The sequence below is a fragment of the Bombus pascuorum genome, chromosome 13 (assembly GCF_905332965.1).
Source record: "Bombus pascuorum chromosome 13, iyBomPasc1.1, whole genome shotgun sequence".
Taxonomy (NCBI): domain Eukaryota; kingdom Metazoa; phylum Arthropoda; class Insecta; order Hymenoptera; family Apidae; genus Bombus; species Bombus pascuorum.
This window is the reverse complement of record NC_083500.1, coordinates 1,357,804-1,378,192: the sequence shown is the minus strand read 5'-3', so window position 1 is coordinate 1,378,192 and position 20,389 is coordinate 1,357,804. Positions and strand designations below refer to the sequence as shown.

Here is a 20,389-nt window from a genome sequence, read left to right as displayed (position 1 = left end):
TTTTCTATTATTATTATCGAAAGCATGCACATGTCTTTGACCAAAACTATGTTGGCTTTAATTATTTGAAAACTACGTTATTCGGATATAGGAATTTTTATTCAATTTACAATAAATTTTTATATATATCTGTGGGTCGCTATCCAAATTCAATTTTGTCTAGATCAACTAGATCGCTGAAATATCAAATTGTACGGCTTATAGCGTAATAATTCGTAACCACAGTATCGCCACAGCCATAATAGAAAGCCTTAGGTCTATGTATACACATGTTTCACACCTCTACCAAAATTTCGAAAAGTGTTAAACTCGTCTCAGTCGCACGTAACCCAGAACTAATTCCAATCTTCCGTGGCAACGTAGACAGGTTAAAAGAAAGCCAGGGACTCCTGAAGAAGTTTCAACGTGGAAACTTCGATTAACTTCCACTCGGTTGAAGAAGAAACTTCAACTAATATCTCGGGTCTATCGTGTCTCAAAAATAATTTCATCGCGTGCGTTTGCTGGAAGAACGGACGCGAATTTGTCGCAGACACATTCGACTGGATGTTTCTGGTAAAATCTCATTTTTAGTTTTGAATGATACTACAATTGTTAGTAGCTGCACCACTTATCTATATTTCTAAATAAATACAATAGATTAATGTGACAAGTAAAAAATTACATATACAATAATAAACAGTATTTATTTGTTATAACTTCAATATCTTTCACTATCAATTAGCTACAATTTCTCTGATCCTTAATTTTGAACGTAAACATGTAAAATTAATCTGATTTGGTTATTTTTACATGCCACTGTATATGACTTTAATGTTTTTATACAATTATTCAAACATTTTATACAAACTTATACAATTTAGCAATATTGAAAAATAATGCCACTTGTATTCATTTCTTCTTAATGAACGTTTGCATTCTAAATGCTTGCAAATATTCATTTTTAACAGGAATAAAGTTTTAATCACTTATAAACGTAAATTTGTTTACTTACAAGAGGAAAAATCCTAATTGAGTAAGGTTTCTCATTCTGAACTGCAAACTAGGAATTGATAATTGTTACTATAGACAGTTTCGTAGCGGTATAATAGTATACTAAAGTGAATCATAAGTTCTTGCATAGTTTAAGCGGAAAGTTTATTTCTCTCGTAACAGTTCTATTCGAAATTAAGGATACTGTGTTCTATAGTCTTATGCTAATCGTATGACTTCCCATTATATATGAACATTATCTAGCGGAATAATCAGTTGCAAACTGAAAACTGATAGTATGATTTAACTTTTAGTTGTCGGCAATTTTATAATTATATATAATATGCACCTATATGTGCTCATAAATTGAAAATACTCAAAAATTTGATGCGAAACATCTTTCATTAAAGATATACTGTTGACTTCCAATACTGTTGCAACACCCTTTAAAACTGAATAACATTCTTAAAGTTGTACCAAATGACTTGGGTTCTTTTTGAGAAGTTACGAGGATTAGTTTACCAAATGACGTATAAAAATATTTTTGAAAAAAATTACAATTGGTAGGAATCGTGAAGAACAATAAAACTCACAAATTCCAACTTTTTTATCTGGGCTTGTAATAAAGATTTAAACAACACATTTTGAATATTTATATTAACTATTATTTTATTTTATTATTTTATTATTTTATATCAACTGATATTAACATATAACTTGTGTATATATGCTGAAAATTATATTGAAATCGGTTTATACGGAAACAAGTAACAGGCATCGAAAGATGTAAATTTTAGTCTGAAGGTCGTAAAAACCGCGATTTTCGCTACTTTTACCCATTTGTAGCTGATAGCAAGGTTAACTGACCTTAATGAATTTTCAGCACTGACATAAATGTTCATTACAAACCCAGATAAAAAAGTTGCGACCTTTACTTTTTTCTTCGTAATTTCAATCAATTGCAATTTGTTCAAAATCTTTCTATACTAAGTCGTCTAATGGACTAATCCCAACCTAAGCCTCTTAACTTCTCAAAAAAATCCGAGTCGTTTAATTCAACTTCAGAAATGTTATGTAGTTTGCAATGACGTTGCGACAATTTTAGAAGTCAATACATTTCGTAAAATTTTACATAAATGAAGTTGTTTATAGATACAATACGATACGTTCGACAAAACGATACAAGAGATGGAATTAGTTAAAAATCAATTTTTAAACTTTTAGCATTTGGACAATTTCAATAAATTTTACGTAAGCGATATGAACTTTAAATTGATTCAATAAATTTCTTCGACTATCTCTTTCGTTACTTTGTCGCAATAGAGCTATTTCTTAATATTTTACCGTGCAATTTATAGATACGCGAAACAATTTGGATAAATTTTGCATGGAGTGATATAAGATTAAATACGAGATTGTAGAAATATTTAACGCAAACGGAGAGAGATACAGTGAGTGTCAAGGGAAATATATTTATTCGTGGTTCTGTTTCAACACGTGGAATATTAAAGCTACAAAATGTATGTAGATTTAGAGCTCAGATGTTCCATTAGCTTCTACGATTTGTGCACACGCCCGTAAAGAGGAAAATCCTTTACATCGACCAGTCGAAAAGATAATCTTAACATCTGCGAACTTTACTGGTGTTCGTGTTATCGTTTGTCATTTTCACGTAAAGCTGAATGCGCAGCTGTTAAACGCTAACGGTTATGTAATGTCTGATGTTGAGAAAAGATATATACCCATTTCTTTAAAGCTAAAATTTATTTTCCGAAAGGATACCATCGGTTTCCTAAAAGAGTAACGTAACTAGAAAAACTAAATTTTTTCAGGAATTTAACGTGAAGTAGAAAGTTTGAAGTAGAAAATAATGGACAAATCTTTTTCTTCCACTATTTAGGTAATAACTTTCTGAGTTTGGTCTTAATAAAATATTGTTTATATGTATTTTGTTTATGATTAAGGAAAGGATTAAAACAGTTTCTTAATTTTAATATTCTTCCTGTGAAATGGCATACTTTTATCAAATTAAATATCTTCTGTTCGAATGAGTAGTTCACTTTTGCAGTCATTGTTTATTAGCGAAACGCAAAGCCGCGAAATACTAGCTGGCTGGAAGATGAACGAAAAAGAAAAATTACAAGTCGGGCAGCGCTGTATGATGCTTAATGACAAAGAGAAAGCGCGATAAAAAATTCCGGGCTTGTCGAGACGCGGAGTATTAAAACCGCCTTAAACAACCACTAGATAAGCAACAATAACGTTGTATACTTCTGTGAACCGCGGTCGTCAGCTAGATCAGAACTGGGGAAAAAATAAAGAGAAGGGGAGAGAGGGAAGGGAAACCTTGCCTATGTCGCGCACTTATGTCAACAAGCAAGCTCGGGGTCAACTCGGATCCAACACGCGGAAACACAGAAAATCCAATATCCGTCGTGAAACGAAACGACGCTTGAATATTCCGGCGATGCTCTACCCCTTCGAGGCGCACGCCAACTGAATGGCCATGAATTCGAAATTCTCAGATATAACCGGGATTTATTGAAGTTTTTGACAACGTTGATTTCGAATGTTCCTCGTACTGGCGTCTCAGTCGTATCTCACCTTGTCGAAACGCGGGCTTGTGCGTTGATACATGGGTGATGTAAGTAGGTGCAGTTATTCTCAAATGTATTCGTACTTAGCGTAGAAAATTCTTATAAGTACAGGGGGATCCAAATAAAGTGTTACGAGCTGTTATCTCAGTAACTAACGAAGGTATCGATTTTATGTTTGCTGCAATTAAATGGTATATGGCCGCTAATTATTTGGGGTGCAATCAGTTTTCTTATAACGAGTTGTAGAGTGAAGAAATCTAGTTTTCTTTAAATAGAAGATGGCATTAAGTTTATATTATTCGGATACTTTTATCAAAGTGAATAACATTTATTTAAACTATTCTTTTTTATTGCGCGTAGTTGCAGAATTATAGTAAGATCAAATAACGAAATGGTGTAATTAATGTGATGTAACACATAATATCAAAATAGTAATTTTGTACCAAGAGATACATATTTGCAGTAATGATCATAATAAACTAAATATGCTTATAATGTTAACATTAATGTAAATTTTGCTTGATTTTATTAATAACGGCCAATAATTTCCTCCGGGCAACATTATCATGCACTCAATATAATGGTCTGTGTCGATGATAGGGGATAAAATTTTAGCTAAAATGTTAGGCGAAATTTAATTTTCCTGCTATTGTTTTACAAATGTTAATGGATACTGGAATTTAGTCGATGCAGCATAATTTCTAGTTTGACGGATATTTGTGTTAAAGCAGTATTTTCATTATTGTAATAATTAATAAGTTCACAGAACTATTCATGTAAAATTATGGATGCATTTTATAATACAAATTAGTCGACATTTCATAATCAATGCCTTCTGCTTGATCTCATACTTAATTCTGTATTATAGACAAAGTCCATAATTAAAAGTAAGGTATATAGGACATATTATGCTCGTACAATGTTTTTTATTTATTTTGTGTAGAGCTTCAACTACTGGAGTATAACGTGTATTTATGATTCACTGGGTATAATTTTAATCTGCTTCATGTTACACGACAATTGGATATGTAATATTAATACAGCGATATTGCAAGCATAAATGTCATTCTCGTAGAATTTAATAACATAAATGATGAATGTCCAGAACCCAGGAAGATGTCTTTTCAAAGTTTGTTAATTGATCAATGTCGAAACCATTGAAATATTGTATAAATGAAATTCAGCACGAAGTTCAAAAAAAAAAAACAAACCACTATTTTGTTAAGAAGATGATATAAAAGTTTTTAAATGGCGAACCTCGTATTTTTACAAATATACCAATTCAATGAGTCAAAAGGAAATATTTGCATCGGTGTGACTATTTAAAATTAGAATCTCTGATGATAAAATAACTTTCTATTCTATTTTTTACCTAATCCAATATTACATTTTTACTTTTACGACGAGCTAACAATTAATCAGAAAGCTACATTTATACGCTACATAAAATAATTACGAATTTCATGTGGATTTCATTACGCCCGCTTTCTGACCTATACAAATTGGATTCTGTATAAATATCACCGTACAAAGTACACAGAGTCATCTAGGGACGTAAGTTTTAATTGTTTCGAGCAATACGTTATCTTCACTGAGATTATTAATCAGCTTGATGGAAGAGTTAAAATTTTCAGTTTTAGATACGAGAAAAGGAAAATCTGAAGATAAGAATTAAAGATAATTAAAATCTGCTTGAAAACCTACTCTTCAAGATACGTAGCTTTTAAATGTTACGATAAAATAAACGTAAAAATCGTTTAATACAATAGTTTCTAAAGGTATATTCGTAAATTGTAAATGACGAATATGATTTTTCGAAATGGCTCTTCTCAGGTCGTTTACGATGAAACATGAACAGAAGGTTGTTAGCTTTCAAGGTAGTACTTGAAACTAACCCCTATTCATAGTCATGCACGGTGACTTTTTGACGAGAATAACGCAATCCATCGTAGCGTGTCTCGCTCTCTCGACATAATTATACGAAGTCGAGATCTTGAGGAGCTCGAGAGATCATGGTTTGCCTGAAATCCTCTGGCGGCACGAAATTCCCGGATATAATCCGTAGAATCCCTTTTACGTAGTTCTCAAACACTCCAGAACATGGAAAACCATTATTCTGTCAAATATTTCGAATCCAATCAAGTGCCTAGCTATGGTGGTATAACGCGATTCGTCCTAGCTCGAATAACTTTCGCTTTCTACCAGATAATCCCGATAGATATCGTTTGGAAATGCCAGAAAATATTAAGGATATTGCTTGAGAAATTCATGACGTTATAATTGATATAGAAGTGAATTGCTATGAACTGTGACAAGTAATGTAGAGGTAAATTACTCGAAACACAATAGGAGCAAATTAATTGGCTATACGAATAATAGGTTACTTGCTTTTGATGATGATTTTTATATTTTTATCTACGTAAAAGAAAGCAACATGGGGTTATCTAGAATTTACTAAATTTAGTATAACACTATTTCATTAGAATAGTTATTTTTAGTGTTACTTGTTCAATAATTAAATTGATCTAAATAACAACTGTATTAGATGAATATACTTTTGTTAGAAAATGATCGTACAATTAATTTATTAAGCATTTTATTACATTATTCATATATTTTATTATTGTATATTTCATTATATTGTATAAGTCTGGATTATGTTATTTAATTGTATTGAGTAATATATAAAATATACACGCTATGTATCTACAAATTAAAATTAAATAACCTAATTTGTATCTAACTCAAACTGTTGTGGTCACCTGTGTCCCAACGATATCAGCTGCGGGTTAATCTGTTTTAGATCCTCTGGGATCTATAGATTATTATATTACAAGCATAGAAAATAAAAGTAGCTAAGTTTATTATACGCATTACCATTCAAACGTAAAACTATCATTTAATTTTGAACATTTAATTAACATCGTGGTTATCACATTCAGCGAACGCATGCGAAATGACTGCATCGTAAAAATATACAAGAAATAATAATAAATTTTTCGTTTACGCGATATACATATTTCGGTGTTGAATAAACTTCCACCAAATAAGATTCAAACGCTAATTAGAACTCTCAAAGCTGCTTTTTTTCCATTGCCAGTGAATATAACTGCCCGATAATGGCCAGCTATACACCTAGATATATTTTCAACCTTTTCACCACGATCTCGTACACCGACCCTTAAAAAACAATTCCTATTAACGGCGAACCGTTTCATTCGCAAAACGCTATTTCCCCAGCACGATCGAGACAAATGAAAAAATATTCAAACTAACCAGAGCGATCGATCGTGAAAACAAAGCGATTATACAACCCCTTCCGAACCTTTCGTCACACCTGCACCGGCTTGTTAGAGACGACAAAAATCAACGTAAACGTATGCCATGGTCGAAAAACCGAAACAAAAAACTGCACAAAAGAAACAGACACACAGGTAAAATGGTACCTGGAGCCCGAACGGTATGTAAATCAGAATCAGGGAAGAACAACGATAAAAAAAGAAAGAGATATACGAGTTCCATCGAAGGACCTGACTATGTCCATGTGCGTCCCGCTTGCACGGCCGCCAATGCACACACAGGCCAATATACATATGTATATTGCCGAAGTTTACTTGCTGCAGTGCAGTAGTAACGTTGCCCCTTCATCCCTCAGGCTGGTACCGTGCACCCTGTGCATCTCTCCTTCTCTCTTGCCGCACGATTCACTTTCTGCCTTCCTGCATGCACGCTTCGTTCCTCTCTTTTATCCTCTCTCTTTCTCTGCTCTTCCTGCACCCTGCATCCTTGTCTCTTTCCATTGGTCTGCCTTCATCCGGTATCTCTCTCGCGTGCCACCCTCGCTCACCCTCTTTTTCTCTCCGCAGCAACGTCCGAAAATGGATTCTCTACCTGGCCCGGAATAGTTCTCGAAAAGTTTTGCTCGCACGCGACCGGCCGTGCAAACACACGCGGGTCCAGCTGTGCGCAAGTATGTGACAGCGTATATACAGCCGGATACACGCACACACGGCCGCTCCTGACAGGTATTACGATGATAGATACGCGCGTGTCATTTTTTTTTTTTTTTGCGCGCGCTCGCTTCACCCCCACAGCCAACCCCTCGTGCTGGCTGCTGGATCTCTTCCGGTCCTTTTGCAACTGGCTGGCAGCCAGCCAGAATTCACGGTGCTACCACGAACCAGGACACTAGAGTTCGACGTGTAGCATCTCCGTGGGCAGCGCCATTTCAAAATGAATTTTTCTTTCCTCTATTCGTATCTTTCTCTGTTCCGCTTTGTACGTGTAACTTGTGTATATGTGCGTGGATGGACGTGTGAGTGTGTGTTTTTACTGTAACCGCGCGGCTTACCCGGTCAAACGAGGGCACGATAGCGAGGTTCGAGCCAGAGGATCGCGCGGTTTGCCCAAAAGAATCTGTTTTCACGAGAGAGCATTTCCCCCGGCCGCTTCTTTGCGACAGTTTTCTCGCGCGCTTTTTTCCCCCTTTTATCGTTTCTACTTTTAATATTTTATGTTTTTCTCTGTTCTTTTTTTACTCGTTTTTACTCTTTGATTATCCTAAACGATTGCCTGCGGAACTTGCCCTAGATGATGTTCAATTTACGCCACCGATGAGCGAACAGTGTTATGTTTACCAATGGTTTTTGTTTTGCAGTTGCAATTCAATTTCCATACGTGGAATCAATTGATTGGAATAGTTAAAGAAATTTGATTAATTATTAATCAGTATTTTGTATTAGTTGCTTTAATTAATTAATAATTTTTTAATTAATTAGCCAACTAATCTCAAGCGAGCTTGAATTAAAGAAGTTACTAGTAATTGATAAATGCCTAGTCATTTGGAGTTATTCAGACTCTACTTACTTTCGTCAGCTATAGTATACGATACTCTATAGTGCGATTTATTTTTTCACCACGCTTTGTCACCGCAGAGTCAAAAATATCGAAAATGAATTTTTTTTAACGAAACGAGAACGTTTCTCTCAATCACTGCTATAAAACCAACAAGCACAGAAGCTGTAAGCCGCTTGCCTGTATATTAAACGCCAAAAAGAAAGGCTAGAAGTGTAGAATATATATAATAGATCGTTTGAAGAGGTGCACTACAAGTCTTGAAATTCTTTTTGGTGTTGGTTGCTACGGTTCCTGGAGATGCTCGAGCTTTACCGCTCCAGTCATGTGTAAAAGATGCGTTCTAACACGGACCCCCGCTAAAGGAAAAGTTCGCTCGGAGGGATCGTACATAATCGTAAAGAAACAATGTTGCGAAGCTCGCAACACGCCGGAACAAGAGGGGCCACCTATTTTGCCTCGTCGCTTCCGCTTTTTGTGCGGCCAGGAAGCAACTTTAAAGCGTTTCAAATTAGTACGAGTGTTAGGGAGAGGGGGGGAGTAGGGAAAGAGGAAATTTAAATGGTTCACTTTGGACGGGGAATTAATTAACTTGCAGAGAATATCAGAGAATTTTTTTGCTTAATGAAAATGGAGGCCAAGTTTGTTAAGAAGAATATTCGATATTCTTTTATTTAATTTGCAATAATTGGCCAATGATTACTGCAACGACTGCATTGGATTTAATTAAAACATCGCCGTGGATGATGTTTCGATCGAGCACGTAGTTTGTTATTTGAAAGGATACGAATCATTAATGGTGTAACTCAATACATTGTTATTTTTTATTGAATAATATCCTACGTTTATTGTTTCAAAAAGCCCATTATATTTTTCCAAACTATGAAAACGTATTGTAATAGAGAATAACGTTATAACGTAAATGATTATAAACTACGATATAATAAATTCACGCTCTCGAAATCTTCGCTTATTATAATTTCAATCATTTTTAGAGTATGTGCACTATGCATAATACACAATCGTACAGTAGCTAATCTCAAGAAGAATTTTCTGATAAATCGTTTATTTTGAAACAAACAAAAAATTATTCATTTCATATCGAACGCAATTAGACGTTTATATCTTATCTGAGCAAAATGCGATTTGCCTTATTTCGTCTCTCGTTCATAACAAATTCACGATTGTTAGCCTATCATCTATCTTCGAATTGTCAAGAATTCTGAAGTCCCTTAATCGCCAGTCATGTAAAAGAGCCCTAGAAAAGAGGAAGCGGTGAAAACAAACATTATTCCCCTGATCCCTTTCCACTATCCGTCCTGGACAAAGGTTGGCCAAACCTTGACGTACATTTTCCTCGGATCGACAAAAGAACAATCGATCTTTCTCATCGCAGTTGGACGCGTTCCCGTGGCATCAGGGAACCTTCAAATTTTCCCGAAAGCACACAGCCGTAGCAGTGTGCGGAATAGAGAAAGCGCGGTGACAACAAACGCCCACCATAGTCCTCTATAAGAGAAGTAGCCTTTTGTAGGCGTTCCATAGAAGGCTCGTACGTTATCGCAAGTACGTAATCGTAAAGACTTAAAGTATAACGCCGTCGGGTCCTTTCTTTCGCCGGAAACCGAGTGCCGCCTCACCATCCTTCCTTTATCCTTGCCTCTCTCTTTCTGCCTGTCTTTTTCCCCTCTTTCGTCTTTCTCTCGTTCCATTCTATCGTGGCCACGGTGTTCCTCGACTTCACAGAAGAATTTCAGGGTCCGATATAAAAGACAAGAAGACGCTGCCAGAAGCCAGGAAGCGTATAGCCGCGGCAGACGAGAAATTCTTTGAGAATTTTTCAGAGTGGCAATGAATTACTCGCGATAGCGGCGTTAACGAGCAGGGCTCAGATAGGGCGAAAAGAGACAGAGTGGGACAAAGCTTGGAGAATTGGAGCACGAAATGTAATAGTTCGACGAGTCGCTATCGTTCCTGCTTGTTATTTGTTTCTTTGCGTCGCGACGAACGCCGTGTCGCAACAACGGAACGTTCTTATGAAATGATATATGTCCGTAATCTCTCTTAGAGTGATGCCACGCGAGGTGCGTCAACGCGAAAGCAAGCAATATTTCACGGTTTTCTACGATCTCGCGATCTCCGATCGTAGAATTCTTTATTGACTTAGGATCCGGCCCGATGTATTGCTTATAAAGTACAGGAAAGTTTGATTTCCTGGATGTTAGTCAGTTCGGAACTAATGTTACTCTTTCTGATGAGTTTGTAGGTGATATATTGGATTTGATATTAGTTTCGATTATGATTTCGACATAAAGAGACAAATTATAATAAATACTTAGAATCATTGTTACTTTTCTGAAGCGTTTAGACACGATGGCGCGACGTCGAGGTCTTCGCGTGTCCTTCTGGTGAAACGTACAGCAGAGTTTCTTCAGGATCCAGTTTCAGAGTCAAGGACTTAAAAGCCATTCGTTCGATGAAGTTCGGACACGTTGAAAGTTGAAAGTTGGACACTATCGTCGTTTGTCGAAGCAAGCCCCGACGAATACGCCGCGTCCAGCTTTTCTCATGCAAGAGAACCAGCTCGGCCGGTGCCATTAACGTTAAAACGTTTACTTTCGACAGATGGGAAAGCAATCAAAAAGTGGCTGTTCCGAGGCATAAATGGGGCGTCGCCGCTGAACTTTCATCGTACTTGCTCGAAATCCTGATCGAAATGTAGGCGTAGGTCGTATTTTAGTAGCAAGCAGATTGCCAAAAGGAGGAAGTGATTTTAGCATTTAAATTTGAAACTCGTTCAGCGCTACATGCATTAGCTCGTTTGTTAGAAAAAAATAGCTTTATTCGTGCGTTGTTTATACTTCTACAATTTTCTTTTTTAATACAATGTACAATATCATCTTTTCGTAATTAAACAGACATAAAACATCATTAAACATCATTCAAACGAAATTATTGTAATTTGTAACCAAGCGTTTCCTCTGTACGCTCTGCATCATCGTTCGAATTTATTACTCGGCAGGTCAATCCTTCTAACTGCCAGCTGGCAGAATTCTGAAATCGAGTTTGATATATCCAAGCGAATGGTATTAACGTCGAAAACCCTCGAAGAGGGGTCGCACTTCCAGCAATATATTTCATTCGTTTTAACTTTCTCGCGTTTAATACGCTACTTTTGCACGAATGTGACCACAGAAACAATTTAATTCCCGACGACCGATAATTCGGCCCCAAAACAAAGGCGCGAACGCTAAATTTCATTTAGCACCGTGAACCCAGCCGTTCCGCTAGGAATAATCCTTCTGATGAGTGTGGTGCACACACAAGGGTGAAATGTTTGAATACATACATCGATGCCTGTGACATGACGTTCAAATTATTGTGCTAATAAGAGTAACGTTATGCGAGTGTTTAGGATAAATGTCGACTTTTTATATCGAACTAGGTATTGATCAAATTCTTTACAGTGCAAATATTTTTTGTACGTTAAACTAGTCGCGGTTTTTACATTTATCCCAATTTTAATTTTCCAAACGATATCCCAAAGCAGCAATCATTGCTATCACAACACGGTAACGTTAGCAAAAACAATCCCATTCGCTTTAACATAGTCGCATATAATCGCAAATAAAGACGAATCGATTAAAAGGATGATTTACCTGATAGTCCATGTAGTTCCCGTAGCCCATGTGGTTGCAGGTACAGGCACATGCCTGGATGTGCCTCCGCATGTCTAGTTCAACCTCCTCGCCGCAGACGCCTCTGCTCGCGGCCATCATGGTGTCCCCCATGCAGTAACCGCTGGTGCAATACATCCTTGGATCGCTCTGGTCCAGGTAGCCACCTCCCGTGTCATCGTACCCGAGTCCGCTAGCGCACCTGGAATCCGAGGTATATCCCACGCGAGATTGGGGACGTTCCTCGTATCCCAGTCTGGACTGGGGTCGATGGAAGCTCGGAGGTACATCCTGCGACACGGAGAAGGTTTTGCGATAAGCTGCGTTCACCTGCTGCATTATTGAAGAAGGTGAGACGAGGTAATGCGTGGTGGGATTTCGATAGAAGTTTCGAAGGAAACGGAGGGTGGGATATTCGAGTGGAGAATTCAACTGTTCAATACGTTTCGCACTAATTAAATTTTCATTATTAAGAATTACGAATGTTCGTAGTAATCTATGTTTTTAAGAACAAAATTAAAGACATAGATTATATATGTATATGTCGGGTTAACATTATGATTAGGGTTAGGGGCATGAAATGAATCTTCACTGGAATTAGCCATTGTTTTTATACAATCGAGGTAATGTTGATTAGTACAAGTGTGAGTATTACAGAATCGACAAGTAACCACCGTGATTAGACACTAATGACAATGGTCTTAGGTTCGATAACAAATCCGTGGTCAACGGGATAGTAAATGTACTTTCTTCCAAGGCCTAAGTTGGACTTTTGGTTAAAATAAAACGTGACAATATTCACTGATCGTAAAGACGTTGTTTTTCTCGCTGATGAGGTCGCACGAGTGTGTTTTCCGTCACGGTGATGCTGCAGAGGAAAATTATAATGGGATATGTCTAAGGGTTAGAGATTATCGGATTCGTTGAGGAAAACCTTCACTCGGAAAGTGAGGGAAATGGACGTTGCTGTTAATTGGTTAATTTTTATGTTGGTGGTTAGAGAAGAATGCTAGCCGCCCTTGAAAGAAAGTTGCTAGTGGGATGCGTCGTTCGTGAGAAAAGCAGAATTCCCGTATCTTCCCGTAGTAGGTGAAAGATTTAAGGACTGTGAGGACAAAGACGGTTTGTCCATTTGAAGGACCTTAGTTAACTAAATCCTAAGATTTATAGCGGGTCCTCAGGCTAGCTGAACATGTACTGTGGAGATGCATCGACATGTAGTAATTATCTTGCCCGAAGAATAAGGTTTGTGTGTGGCGAGCCATAGGGCAGGAACCAGTGGAATGTTTACTGTCGAGTGCCGCTACAATTATTTCTTTTTTAAGGAGAGCTATACAATTTTATTCTATGCTTCTATTAGTTAAAAACGTTCATCCCGTGACCGCGGCTACGTTCGGCGACTAGTTGTCGCCTCGAGCCCAAGCTCATTATCGCAAGTCTCGGACAATTATAATCGGTTTAACTTATAAAGATTAAAGTATTGGAGTTTTCCCAAAGAATTCTAAAGGGAAGGCCAGATGTCCTTTTATCTCCGATATATATATGTGGACAACGTGGGGGATAAATTAGAAGGCCGAAATGAAATTTTTTTTTCAATGGAAAATATATTTTGCCCCAAAGTGGGACAAGAAAAAAATCGTTCTTCTTGAATTAAATGGCAATGAACAATCGTACAACAAATATCCGATTATATATTCCTCTCATTTCATGAATTTTAGTAGTAAATATAACGTGTGAAAGAACTTTCATCAATTCCTTTGCTTGTTTAGAAAGAAGAATTTACTAATTTTCAGTATTTATATCTAGCGTCGAATAATTGCTATAAGAAATTTAAAAAATAGTGGTGGATATAATCGAGAAAAGTCGTGAAATTTCGCACGCTGTTAATTTCCTTCAAGTCTTCGGTGGAGATGGATGACTCTGGAGATAGTTCTTAGATGCTTTTTAAGTATTCTGAGGTGAGTGAATCATTTAAATGTTGTTTAAAAGGTCTTTCTGGTCTTTACTCTTTAAGAAACCTTTTCGTATTATTTATCAATTTTTGTCCCATTAATCATAAATGGTTGTATTTCATTTTGTCAATGGAAGTAATGGTAAATTTAATTTTTATTATTACAAATGTATATTATTAATTTATATTCACTATTACTTTAAAAATGACAAAGTTAAATATTGTTATTAATTAAACTTCTATTTTATATGAATACAAATTTAAAGGCACTACTTGTTATAATAAAACTAATTTATTAATAATTTTATATAACAGATAGCTATTATCATTGATAAATTAACATTACAAATTTATTCTTTATTACGTAGTATGGTTTATATAACTTTTATATATATGCAATTAAATTCGTAGAGTATAATATTGATAATATTTCTATACTCTGTTTTCGTATTTTCTACTACAGAAATCGTATCATTTGCCATTTAAAGATACTTTGTATCTATACTGCGCTAGATTTAAGTATGTTATATATTACAACAACTTGAGGTTCAGAAAGATGTACAATTATTGTATAAATTGTATTAAAAACCTATTCTAAATCATGTCCATATTTTCCTGATACAAAATTGCAATTTTCTGTGCCACATCTTCCCAAGTTATGTTCTTCTGATTTAAAACTACGATTTTGGTTAAAAAATTTCCCGGAACATACAAATTTCAGTTCCGGAAAATTTTACGTGTCACTTAATTATATTCCACTGATGCAAAATTTCATGTGCGGTTAAAAATTCCCACCATGATCTAAAAATTTTAGTACTAAAAAATTTTTACGTGTCAGCTCTTCGTCAGTTATGTTTTCCTAATACATAATTTCGTTTGTGATAAAAAATTGCTGTCAATACCTGAGAATTTCAATGCTAAAGAGCTTTTGCGTGCGACTTACTTACGAGTTATGTTTTCCTTATGTAGATTCTTAAATTTTCGCAGGATATTTTTATCAAAAGTTGTCTCATCTTGCTTTCTATTTATTTCTGTTACGATTCTATCTTATACATACATGGATGGAAGGAAGGGTGGATATATGGATAGAAAGATGAGCAATGGATAAGAAGCAAAAGGAAAAGGGGATGGGAAAGGAGATAAGGGAAGGGAAGTATGAAAGGGGCAAGGAAAAAATATAAGGAAATAGAAGGGAAGGATGGAAAGAAATATAAAGGAAAGAATACAATGAAAAGAAATATAAAGGAAAGGAAAGAATGGAGAGGAATACAGAAAATAACTAGGAAGGGAAGGGAAACGAACTACCTTTGTTTTTTCTACTTTCAAGGTTTAAGTTTAATTGGGAATGAAGGAAACAAAGAAAAGGAAGTACAGTAAAAGATGGAAAGAAAAAATCATTGGATTTATCATTTACCTTTGCTCCTGTCGATTCTAAATATCAAATAGGAATAGAAGAAAAGAAACAATGGAGGGAAAGAAAAGATTATTACTTTCCGTGTATTCCTGCTGATTGCAAAATTTCAGCAAGATTGAAGGAAAGAAAATACAGGAAAACATGGAGGAGTCTCTAAATACATATAATATGTACTGTATACACAAGAAATCTGACAGATAAAGAGTTAATTGTTTTCTAAATGTTTTTTCTGCATTCTTTGTTATTTTATTACACTGTCAAAGGGTTAGTATCGTCGTTGTTCCTTAGAAAACATTTAATTTGAGAATTAATTTGGAATGTATTGAAAATATTTCATTGATCTATCTAAATTAAACAGTACAGCACAATAATCTCAGAATATTGCTCTGATTTCGTGCTACAAACAAGAAATATAAATTGAACGTGTTGGTTTAACAACAACCTATGTAGAGATTTAATGGTTTGCAGAATATTTAATGATGAAGGTCTTAACGTTCGTTGGTTGGGTTACCCAAGGGCTGATTTATGCTAAGATTTCGATAAAGTTTTAGAGCTGGGGACATAGGAAGTTTAGAAGTATTTGATTTATACTAGACTGTTTGCGTAGACAGTGGTTTCTGGAATAATTAACGATAATGGCTCTAATACAGAGCACATTGATAAATATTTACACTTGCCGTAAGATAATCAACGACTGTAGCAACTTAGGTACTCTATACATTTCAATTCTGCAGTAGTATTTATCTGCTTACTCTACTTTCATTTAGGTAGCTTCTTCTTAGGAAAATAAAATTCCTTAAAATGATTAAAAAATTAATCTTTAATATGATCTCTACCATGTTTTATTAGGATCGTTAATTTCTCCAGAGTCTGATGATCATCAATGCTATTCCTGGATCTATTTCCCCTCATAGTCTGTCTTCCAATGTATTATTTTTAGTCTATTTCTGAATATCTTGTAAAAAGTCTAAAAATTTCGCTGAATATGAACGAATTTACATCTGTCAATGTTTCCCACCACTTTATCATTCTATAATTCCACAATATATTTATATTTACCAGGACTAAAAGCGACCTAACCGAAGTTAATTCATCTTCATTAGTTCTTAATTCCGTGCCAGAAGGAATTTCTCGCTAAAAGACGACCTAGTTGATAGGTTAAACGCGGAGACAACGGAGGTCAGGTCAGAGAAGATATTTGTACGAACGGGATGATTAAGCGAAAAGTTGTGCGAATGCTACTGAATACCTTCTGGTGACGAATATAGGATTGTCACTGGTCTTTGTTTCGTAGAGGTATAACAGGCGAGGAAGAACGGAAAATCTATTAAAAAAAAAAAATAAATTGTAGAAGACGGCGTCCGTTATGATAACGCAATCAGCGCTGATCAAAGGAGGATGTTAAAAAGTGTCCATTTTTGGACCTTCTTGCGAACGAAAAATTGTTGCAGGACATTGAAGAGTATCTATCTAGGAACAAAAAGTTTCAGTAGCGTTTATCCGAGAAAAGAATGGGAAAGTTGGAAACAATGAGCGAAACTACCAGCGGTCGGACTTACTCGTGCGTTACACTTAATCTTCATCTTCTTCAGTTCCTAATCCATCTACGAAATAATTTTTTAGAAGTTTTGCTGTTACGTCAATTGGTATTTGTAATCGTTCAAATCCGAAATAGCACGACATCGTTGCTACGAGAGAACGGTAACCAACAACACTGTCTTTGTTTTACTTTTATCACTTAATACGCAAGTAAAATATTTTACATTATTTAAGTGCTTAGAATGTAATCATAATCAAATGTTTATCATAATCAAAATGCTATTATTCGTTTATATTTCAATTTGATACTTTTGATAGTCAAGGGTATCGAACGCTATTGCAATCTGGAATTCAAGGTCTCTATTTTCGTCAATACGGTCTGCACAATATCCAGGTGGCTGCTCTATTTGATGTATGCCACATGTACATAAACATCTTTATGACTTAGTGTTGCAAGAAATTCCAATCGAGCAACGTCTATGCGGTGAAATTGTGCTCGCCTTTATTTAAGTTTTCTCCGCATATCAATTCAGATAAATGATTAACTTCATTCGAATAATGTAGAATTCTATTCGTAATACGGCGATCAAGAGGAAATGTAGATACTGGTTTAAGTGTGACATTCACAATGTGTTATGACACAAGCCGTTTTATAATCCTGAGATAACGTAGACGATGTATTATTTTAAATACTTTTGTCGAAATACTCGAATTGACTTTTTTATGCGTCCATTAATGACCTCAAAAATATACCGGTTTTTGGTAACAAGTCGTAACTAATTTATTGGTTCATCCGAAAAAGAAGAAGACAAAGTATAACGAATGGGTAAATTGGTCCTCTGCTATTTTTTCATCTTTAAATTCATTTTTTTTTTTTTCAACTTTTCCATCGTTTTTCAGATATATGCTAGTAACAGTTTTGTTCCTAGAGAGATGTTCTTTAATAACCTGCAAGAATTTTTCGTTTGCAATGAGGTCCAAAAATGGCCACTTTTTAACGTTCTCCACAATATGCTATACATGTCTTAGTATGTAGTACTCGTGGCTGTGCTGTGCTTTGCAATATTTCTTTTCTTTTCTATATGTATTGTTTATAAATATTTTTTAGAACATGAAGATTCCAATTTCAAATCTCAAGGAAGATTGCCTCCCTTTCGAAGATTTTTTATAAAGGCGCAAGCAATGTTACAATATTATATTAGGATACATCGATTTCACAAGTTGATTGAAAGCGACTCAACAACGATCCCGAGAAGAAGGTTCCTCTAGGAAATGTCTTACGGATGATAGTACCGTGCACATTCTGTTGACCTATATCGTTCGAATTCTAATCAGTCCCCATTCCATATGAGTAATCTGTTGTCCTATAATTCTTCACGTTGAAAAACATCCGAGAGGCAGTGGATATCGATTTCAATTTGTAAATGGTCTCAATCCGTAAACGACGAAACAGCATTCTCCACAGGGAACTTTTAGCCAGGCTTTGTTTCTTGGAAGTCTACCATGTCGATGAACGTATTCTTCAAAAGTTTCTATCGTATTTTACACTATTCGTTTCTTATGTATTTTTACACTTGAAACTTGATAGTTTTACCGATAAATATTGAAAGTATTTGTGTAAAAATCGCATACGTACTATTGAAAGATATCGAGAAATAATGCTGAGATCTGCGTTTTTATAAGACATAATTTCTAATAATTTCTAATAAATAAGACATAATTTCTAATAACATTTTTCACGTGAATGCGATACATTTGTGACTTAATAAGAGGAAATTTTTGAAATTAATATCGCAATTATGTTAGAGACTGTGATAGGAGATAGACATATAATTAGCAATTTCGATAATTACCGGCTAAATCTAATTAATTGCTCTCGTGTTTAATGGTTATCTGATGCGTACTGAATCGATTCAGTATTCTATTATTATGTTCCATTATTTGCGTCAGATGATCGAAGGTTTTGCTATCATTTTGAAGATGAAAAATTGAAACTAAAAGAGTGAAAGATAGTGGGGGAAAGCTAGTTATTGATACAGATATCAATACAATTATTACACTGCACTAAGATATACATCAAACGAACAGAAGCAAAATCTAATCTCTGCACGTGTGCGAAGTAATAATTTCCATTTCGCGTGTCTGTTTCCCTTAAACGTCATAATGACGCATCGATTTCTCATTTGCCGAGATGAAGGTAGCCCGTTTCCTCTTTGGAAAATAGCTTTTAAGAGTAACAGCGAAGAGACGACGACGAAGAAAAAAGGGGAATCGGTTCGATGACCGTCTGCTTCAACACCGGCTGACAATAAAACACTTGAGAGAAACATTATCGATCTCTCGCGGCTCTTTCACCATCGATATTCCCTCTCTATGGTTGAATCTCGTAACGTTACAACTATCGAGAATCGTTACGTCCATTGTTTCACGAGAGATGGTAATGTATTTCCAAGCTTTTCATTCGAACTGCATGGCCGGCTTGTGAAATCAGCTTTGGGAAATATCGCAATATTATTTCAAAGATTAATTGAGGATTAATCATGGGATCTCTGGAATGTGTAATTTATAAAATACTATTAGGTACTGGCAAGTAATTGCCGCTTAATATTCGAAATATTTGGATGTTTTGAAAGATAATGTAAAGGTTAAAATGAAAAGACAAAGAAAGGAAAGAGAGACGAAGAAAGGCATAAATAGGGAAAGGTGATGTGTACGTGGTGCGTTCCACGCGCGCATTACGCATCGAAATTGCATCGAATAGCAATAGAGGACGAGTTTGGGACAGGTGGCTGCATTCCCAGGCTTATTGCCGAAGAATAAACGTTGATTTATTTCGAACGGTAACATTTCCCGGGACCGCTTTTCTCTCGGCTCAAGCGCGCGTTGCCTGAATTCCTAAAATATGGCGAGGAAACGCGGAACGGGGAAACTGGGCCAAATCGATACCGACCAAATATACGTACGGCAAAAGTTCGAACTTGAAGCATGCATGCCGGCCTGTCGAATCAATTTTCGGTAACCGAAAAGCCATAATGGCCGCCGGAAGATTCGACGCTGAATTCGAGGTTCAGCCGAACCGTGACCAACCTCGCGTTTTCTGCACGAAAGCTTCACTTTCCACCTGATGAACACACGTTGCTCCTCGATGCTTCGTATTGTTGTAGATGGCGATCTATGAAATAATGTTATTACAGTTCGCGATGATGGTCGTTGTTAATGACACCTGTTCTATAGCGTTTTAGCAGTTAATAGATAATCGGATTGAGAAAGAAGATAGTCGTAATTAGTGGCGGGACCAAGTTCAATATGTACTTATAAAGCCGAATCAAATCCGCTAAGGTTCATCTGAACAACTTCTTGCGAGAAAATGTTCTTGCATTTAATT

The 20,389-nt window shown here is 35.9% G+C and overlaps 2 protein-coding genes across 6 annotated transcripts in view; one reads left to right on the top strand and one right to left on the bottom strand.

Annotated features, from left to right (window-relative positions):
* Positions 1 to 20,389, top strand: part of LOC132913464 (zwei Ig domain protein zig-8) — a 739,765-nt gene that overhangs the window by 648,290 nt on the left and 71,086 nt on the right. The window lies entirely within an intron of this gene.
* The window catches only part of LOC132913429 (dipeptidase 1-like), a 145,385-nt gene that overhangs the window by 87,771 nt on the left and 37,225 nt on the right, over positions 1 to 20,389 (bottom strand). For all 5 annotated transcript variants that reach the window (XM_060971776.1, XM_060971777.1, XM_060971778.1 and 2 more), the window contains exon 3: positions 12,083 to 12,391. In XM_060971776.1, coding sequence (XP_060827759.1) covers positions 12,083 to 12,391 — 309 coding nt within the window. The remainder of the gene's footprint in view (positions 1 to 12,082; positions 12,392 to 20,389) is intronic.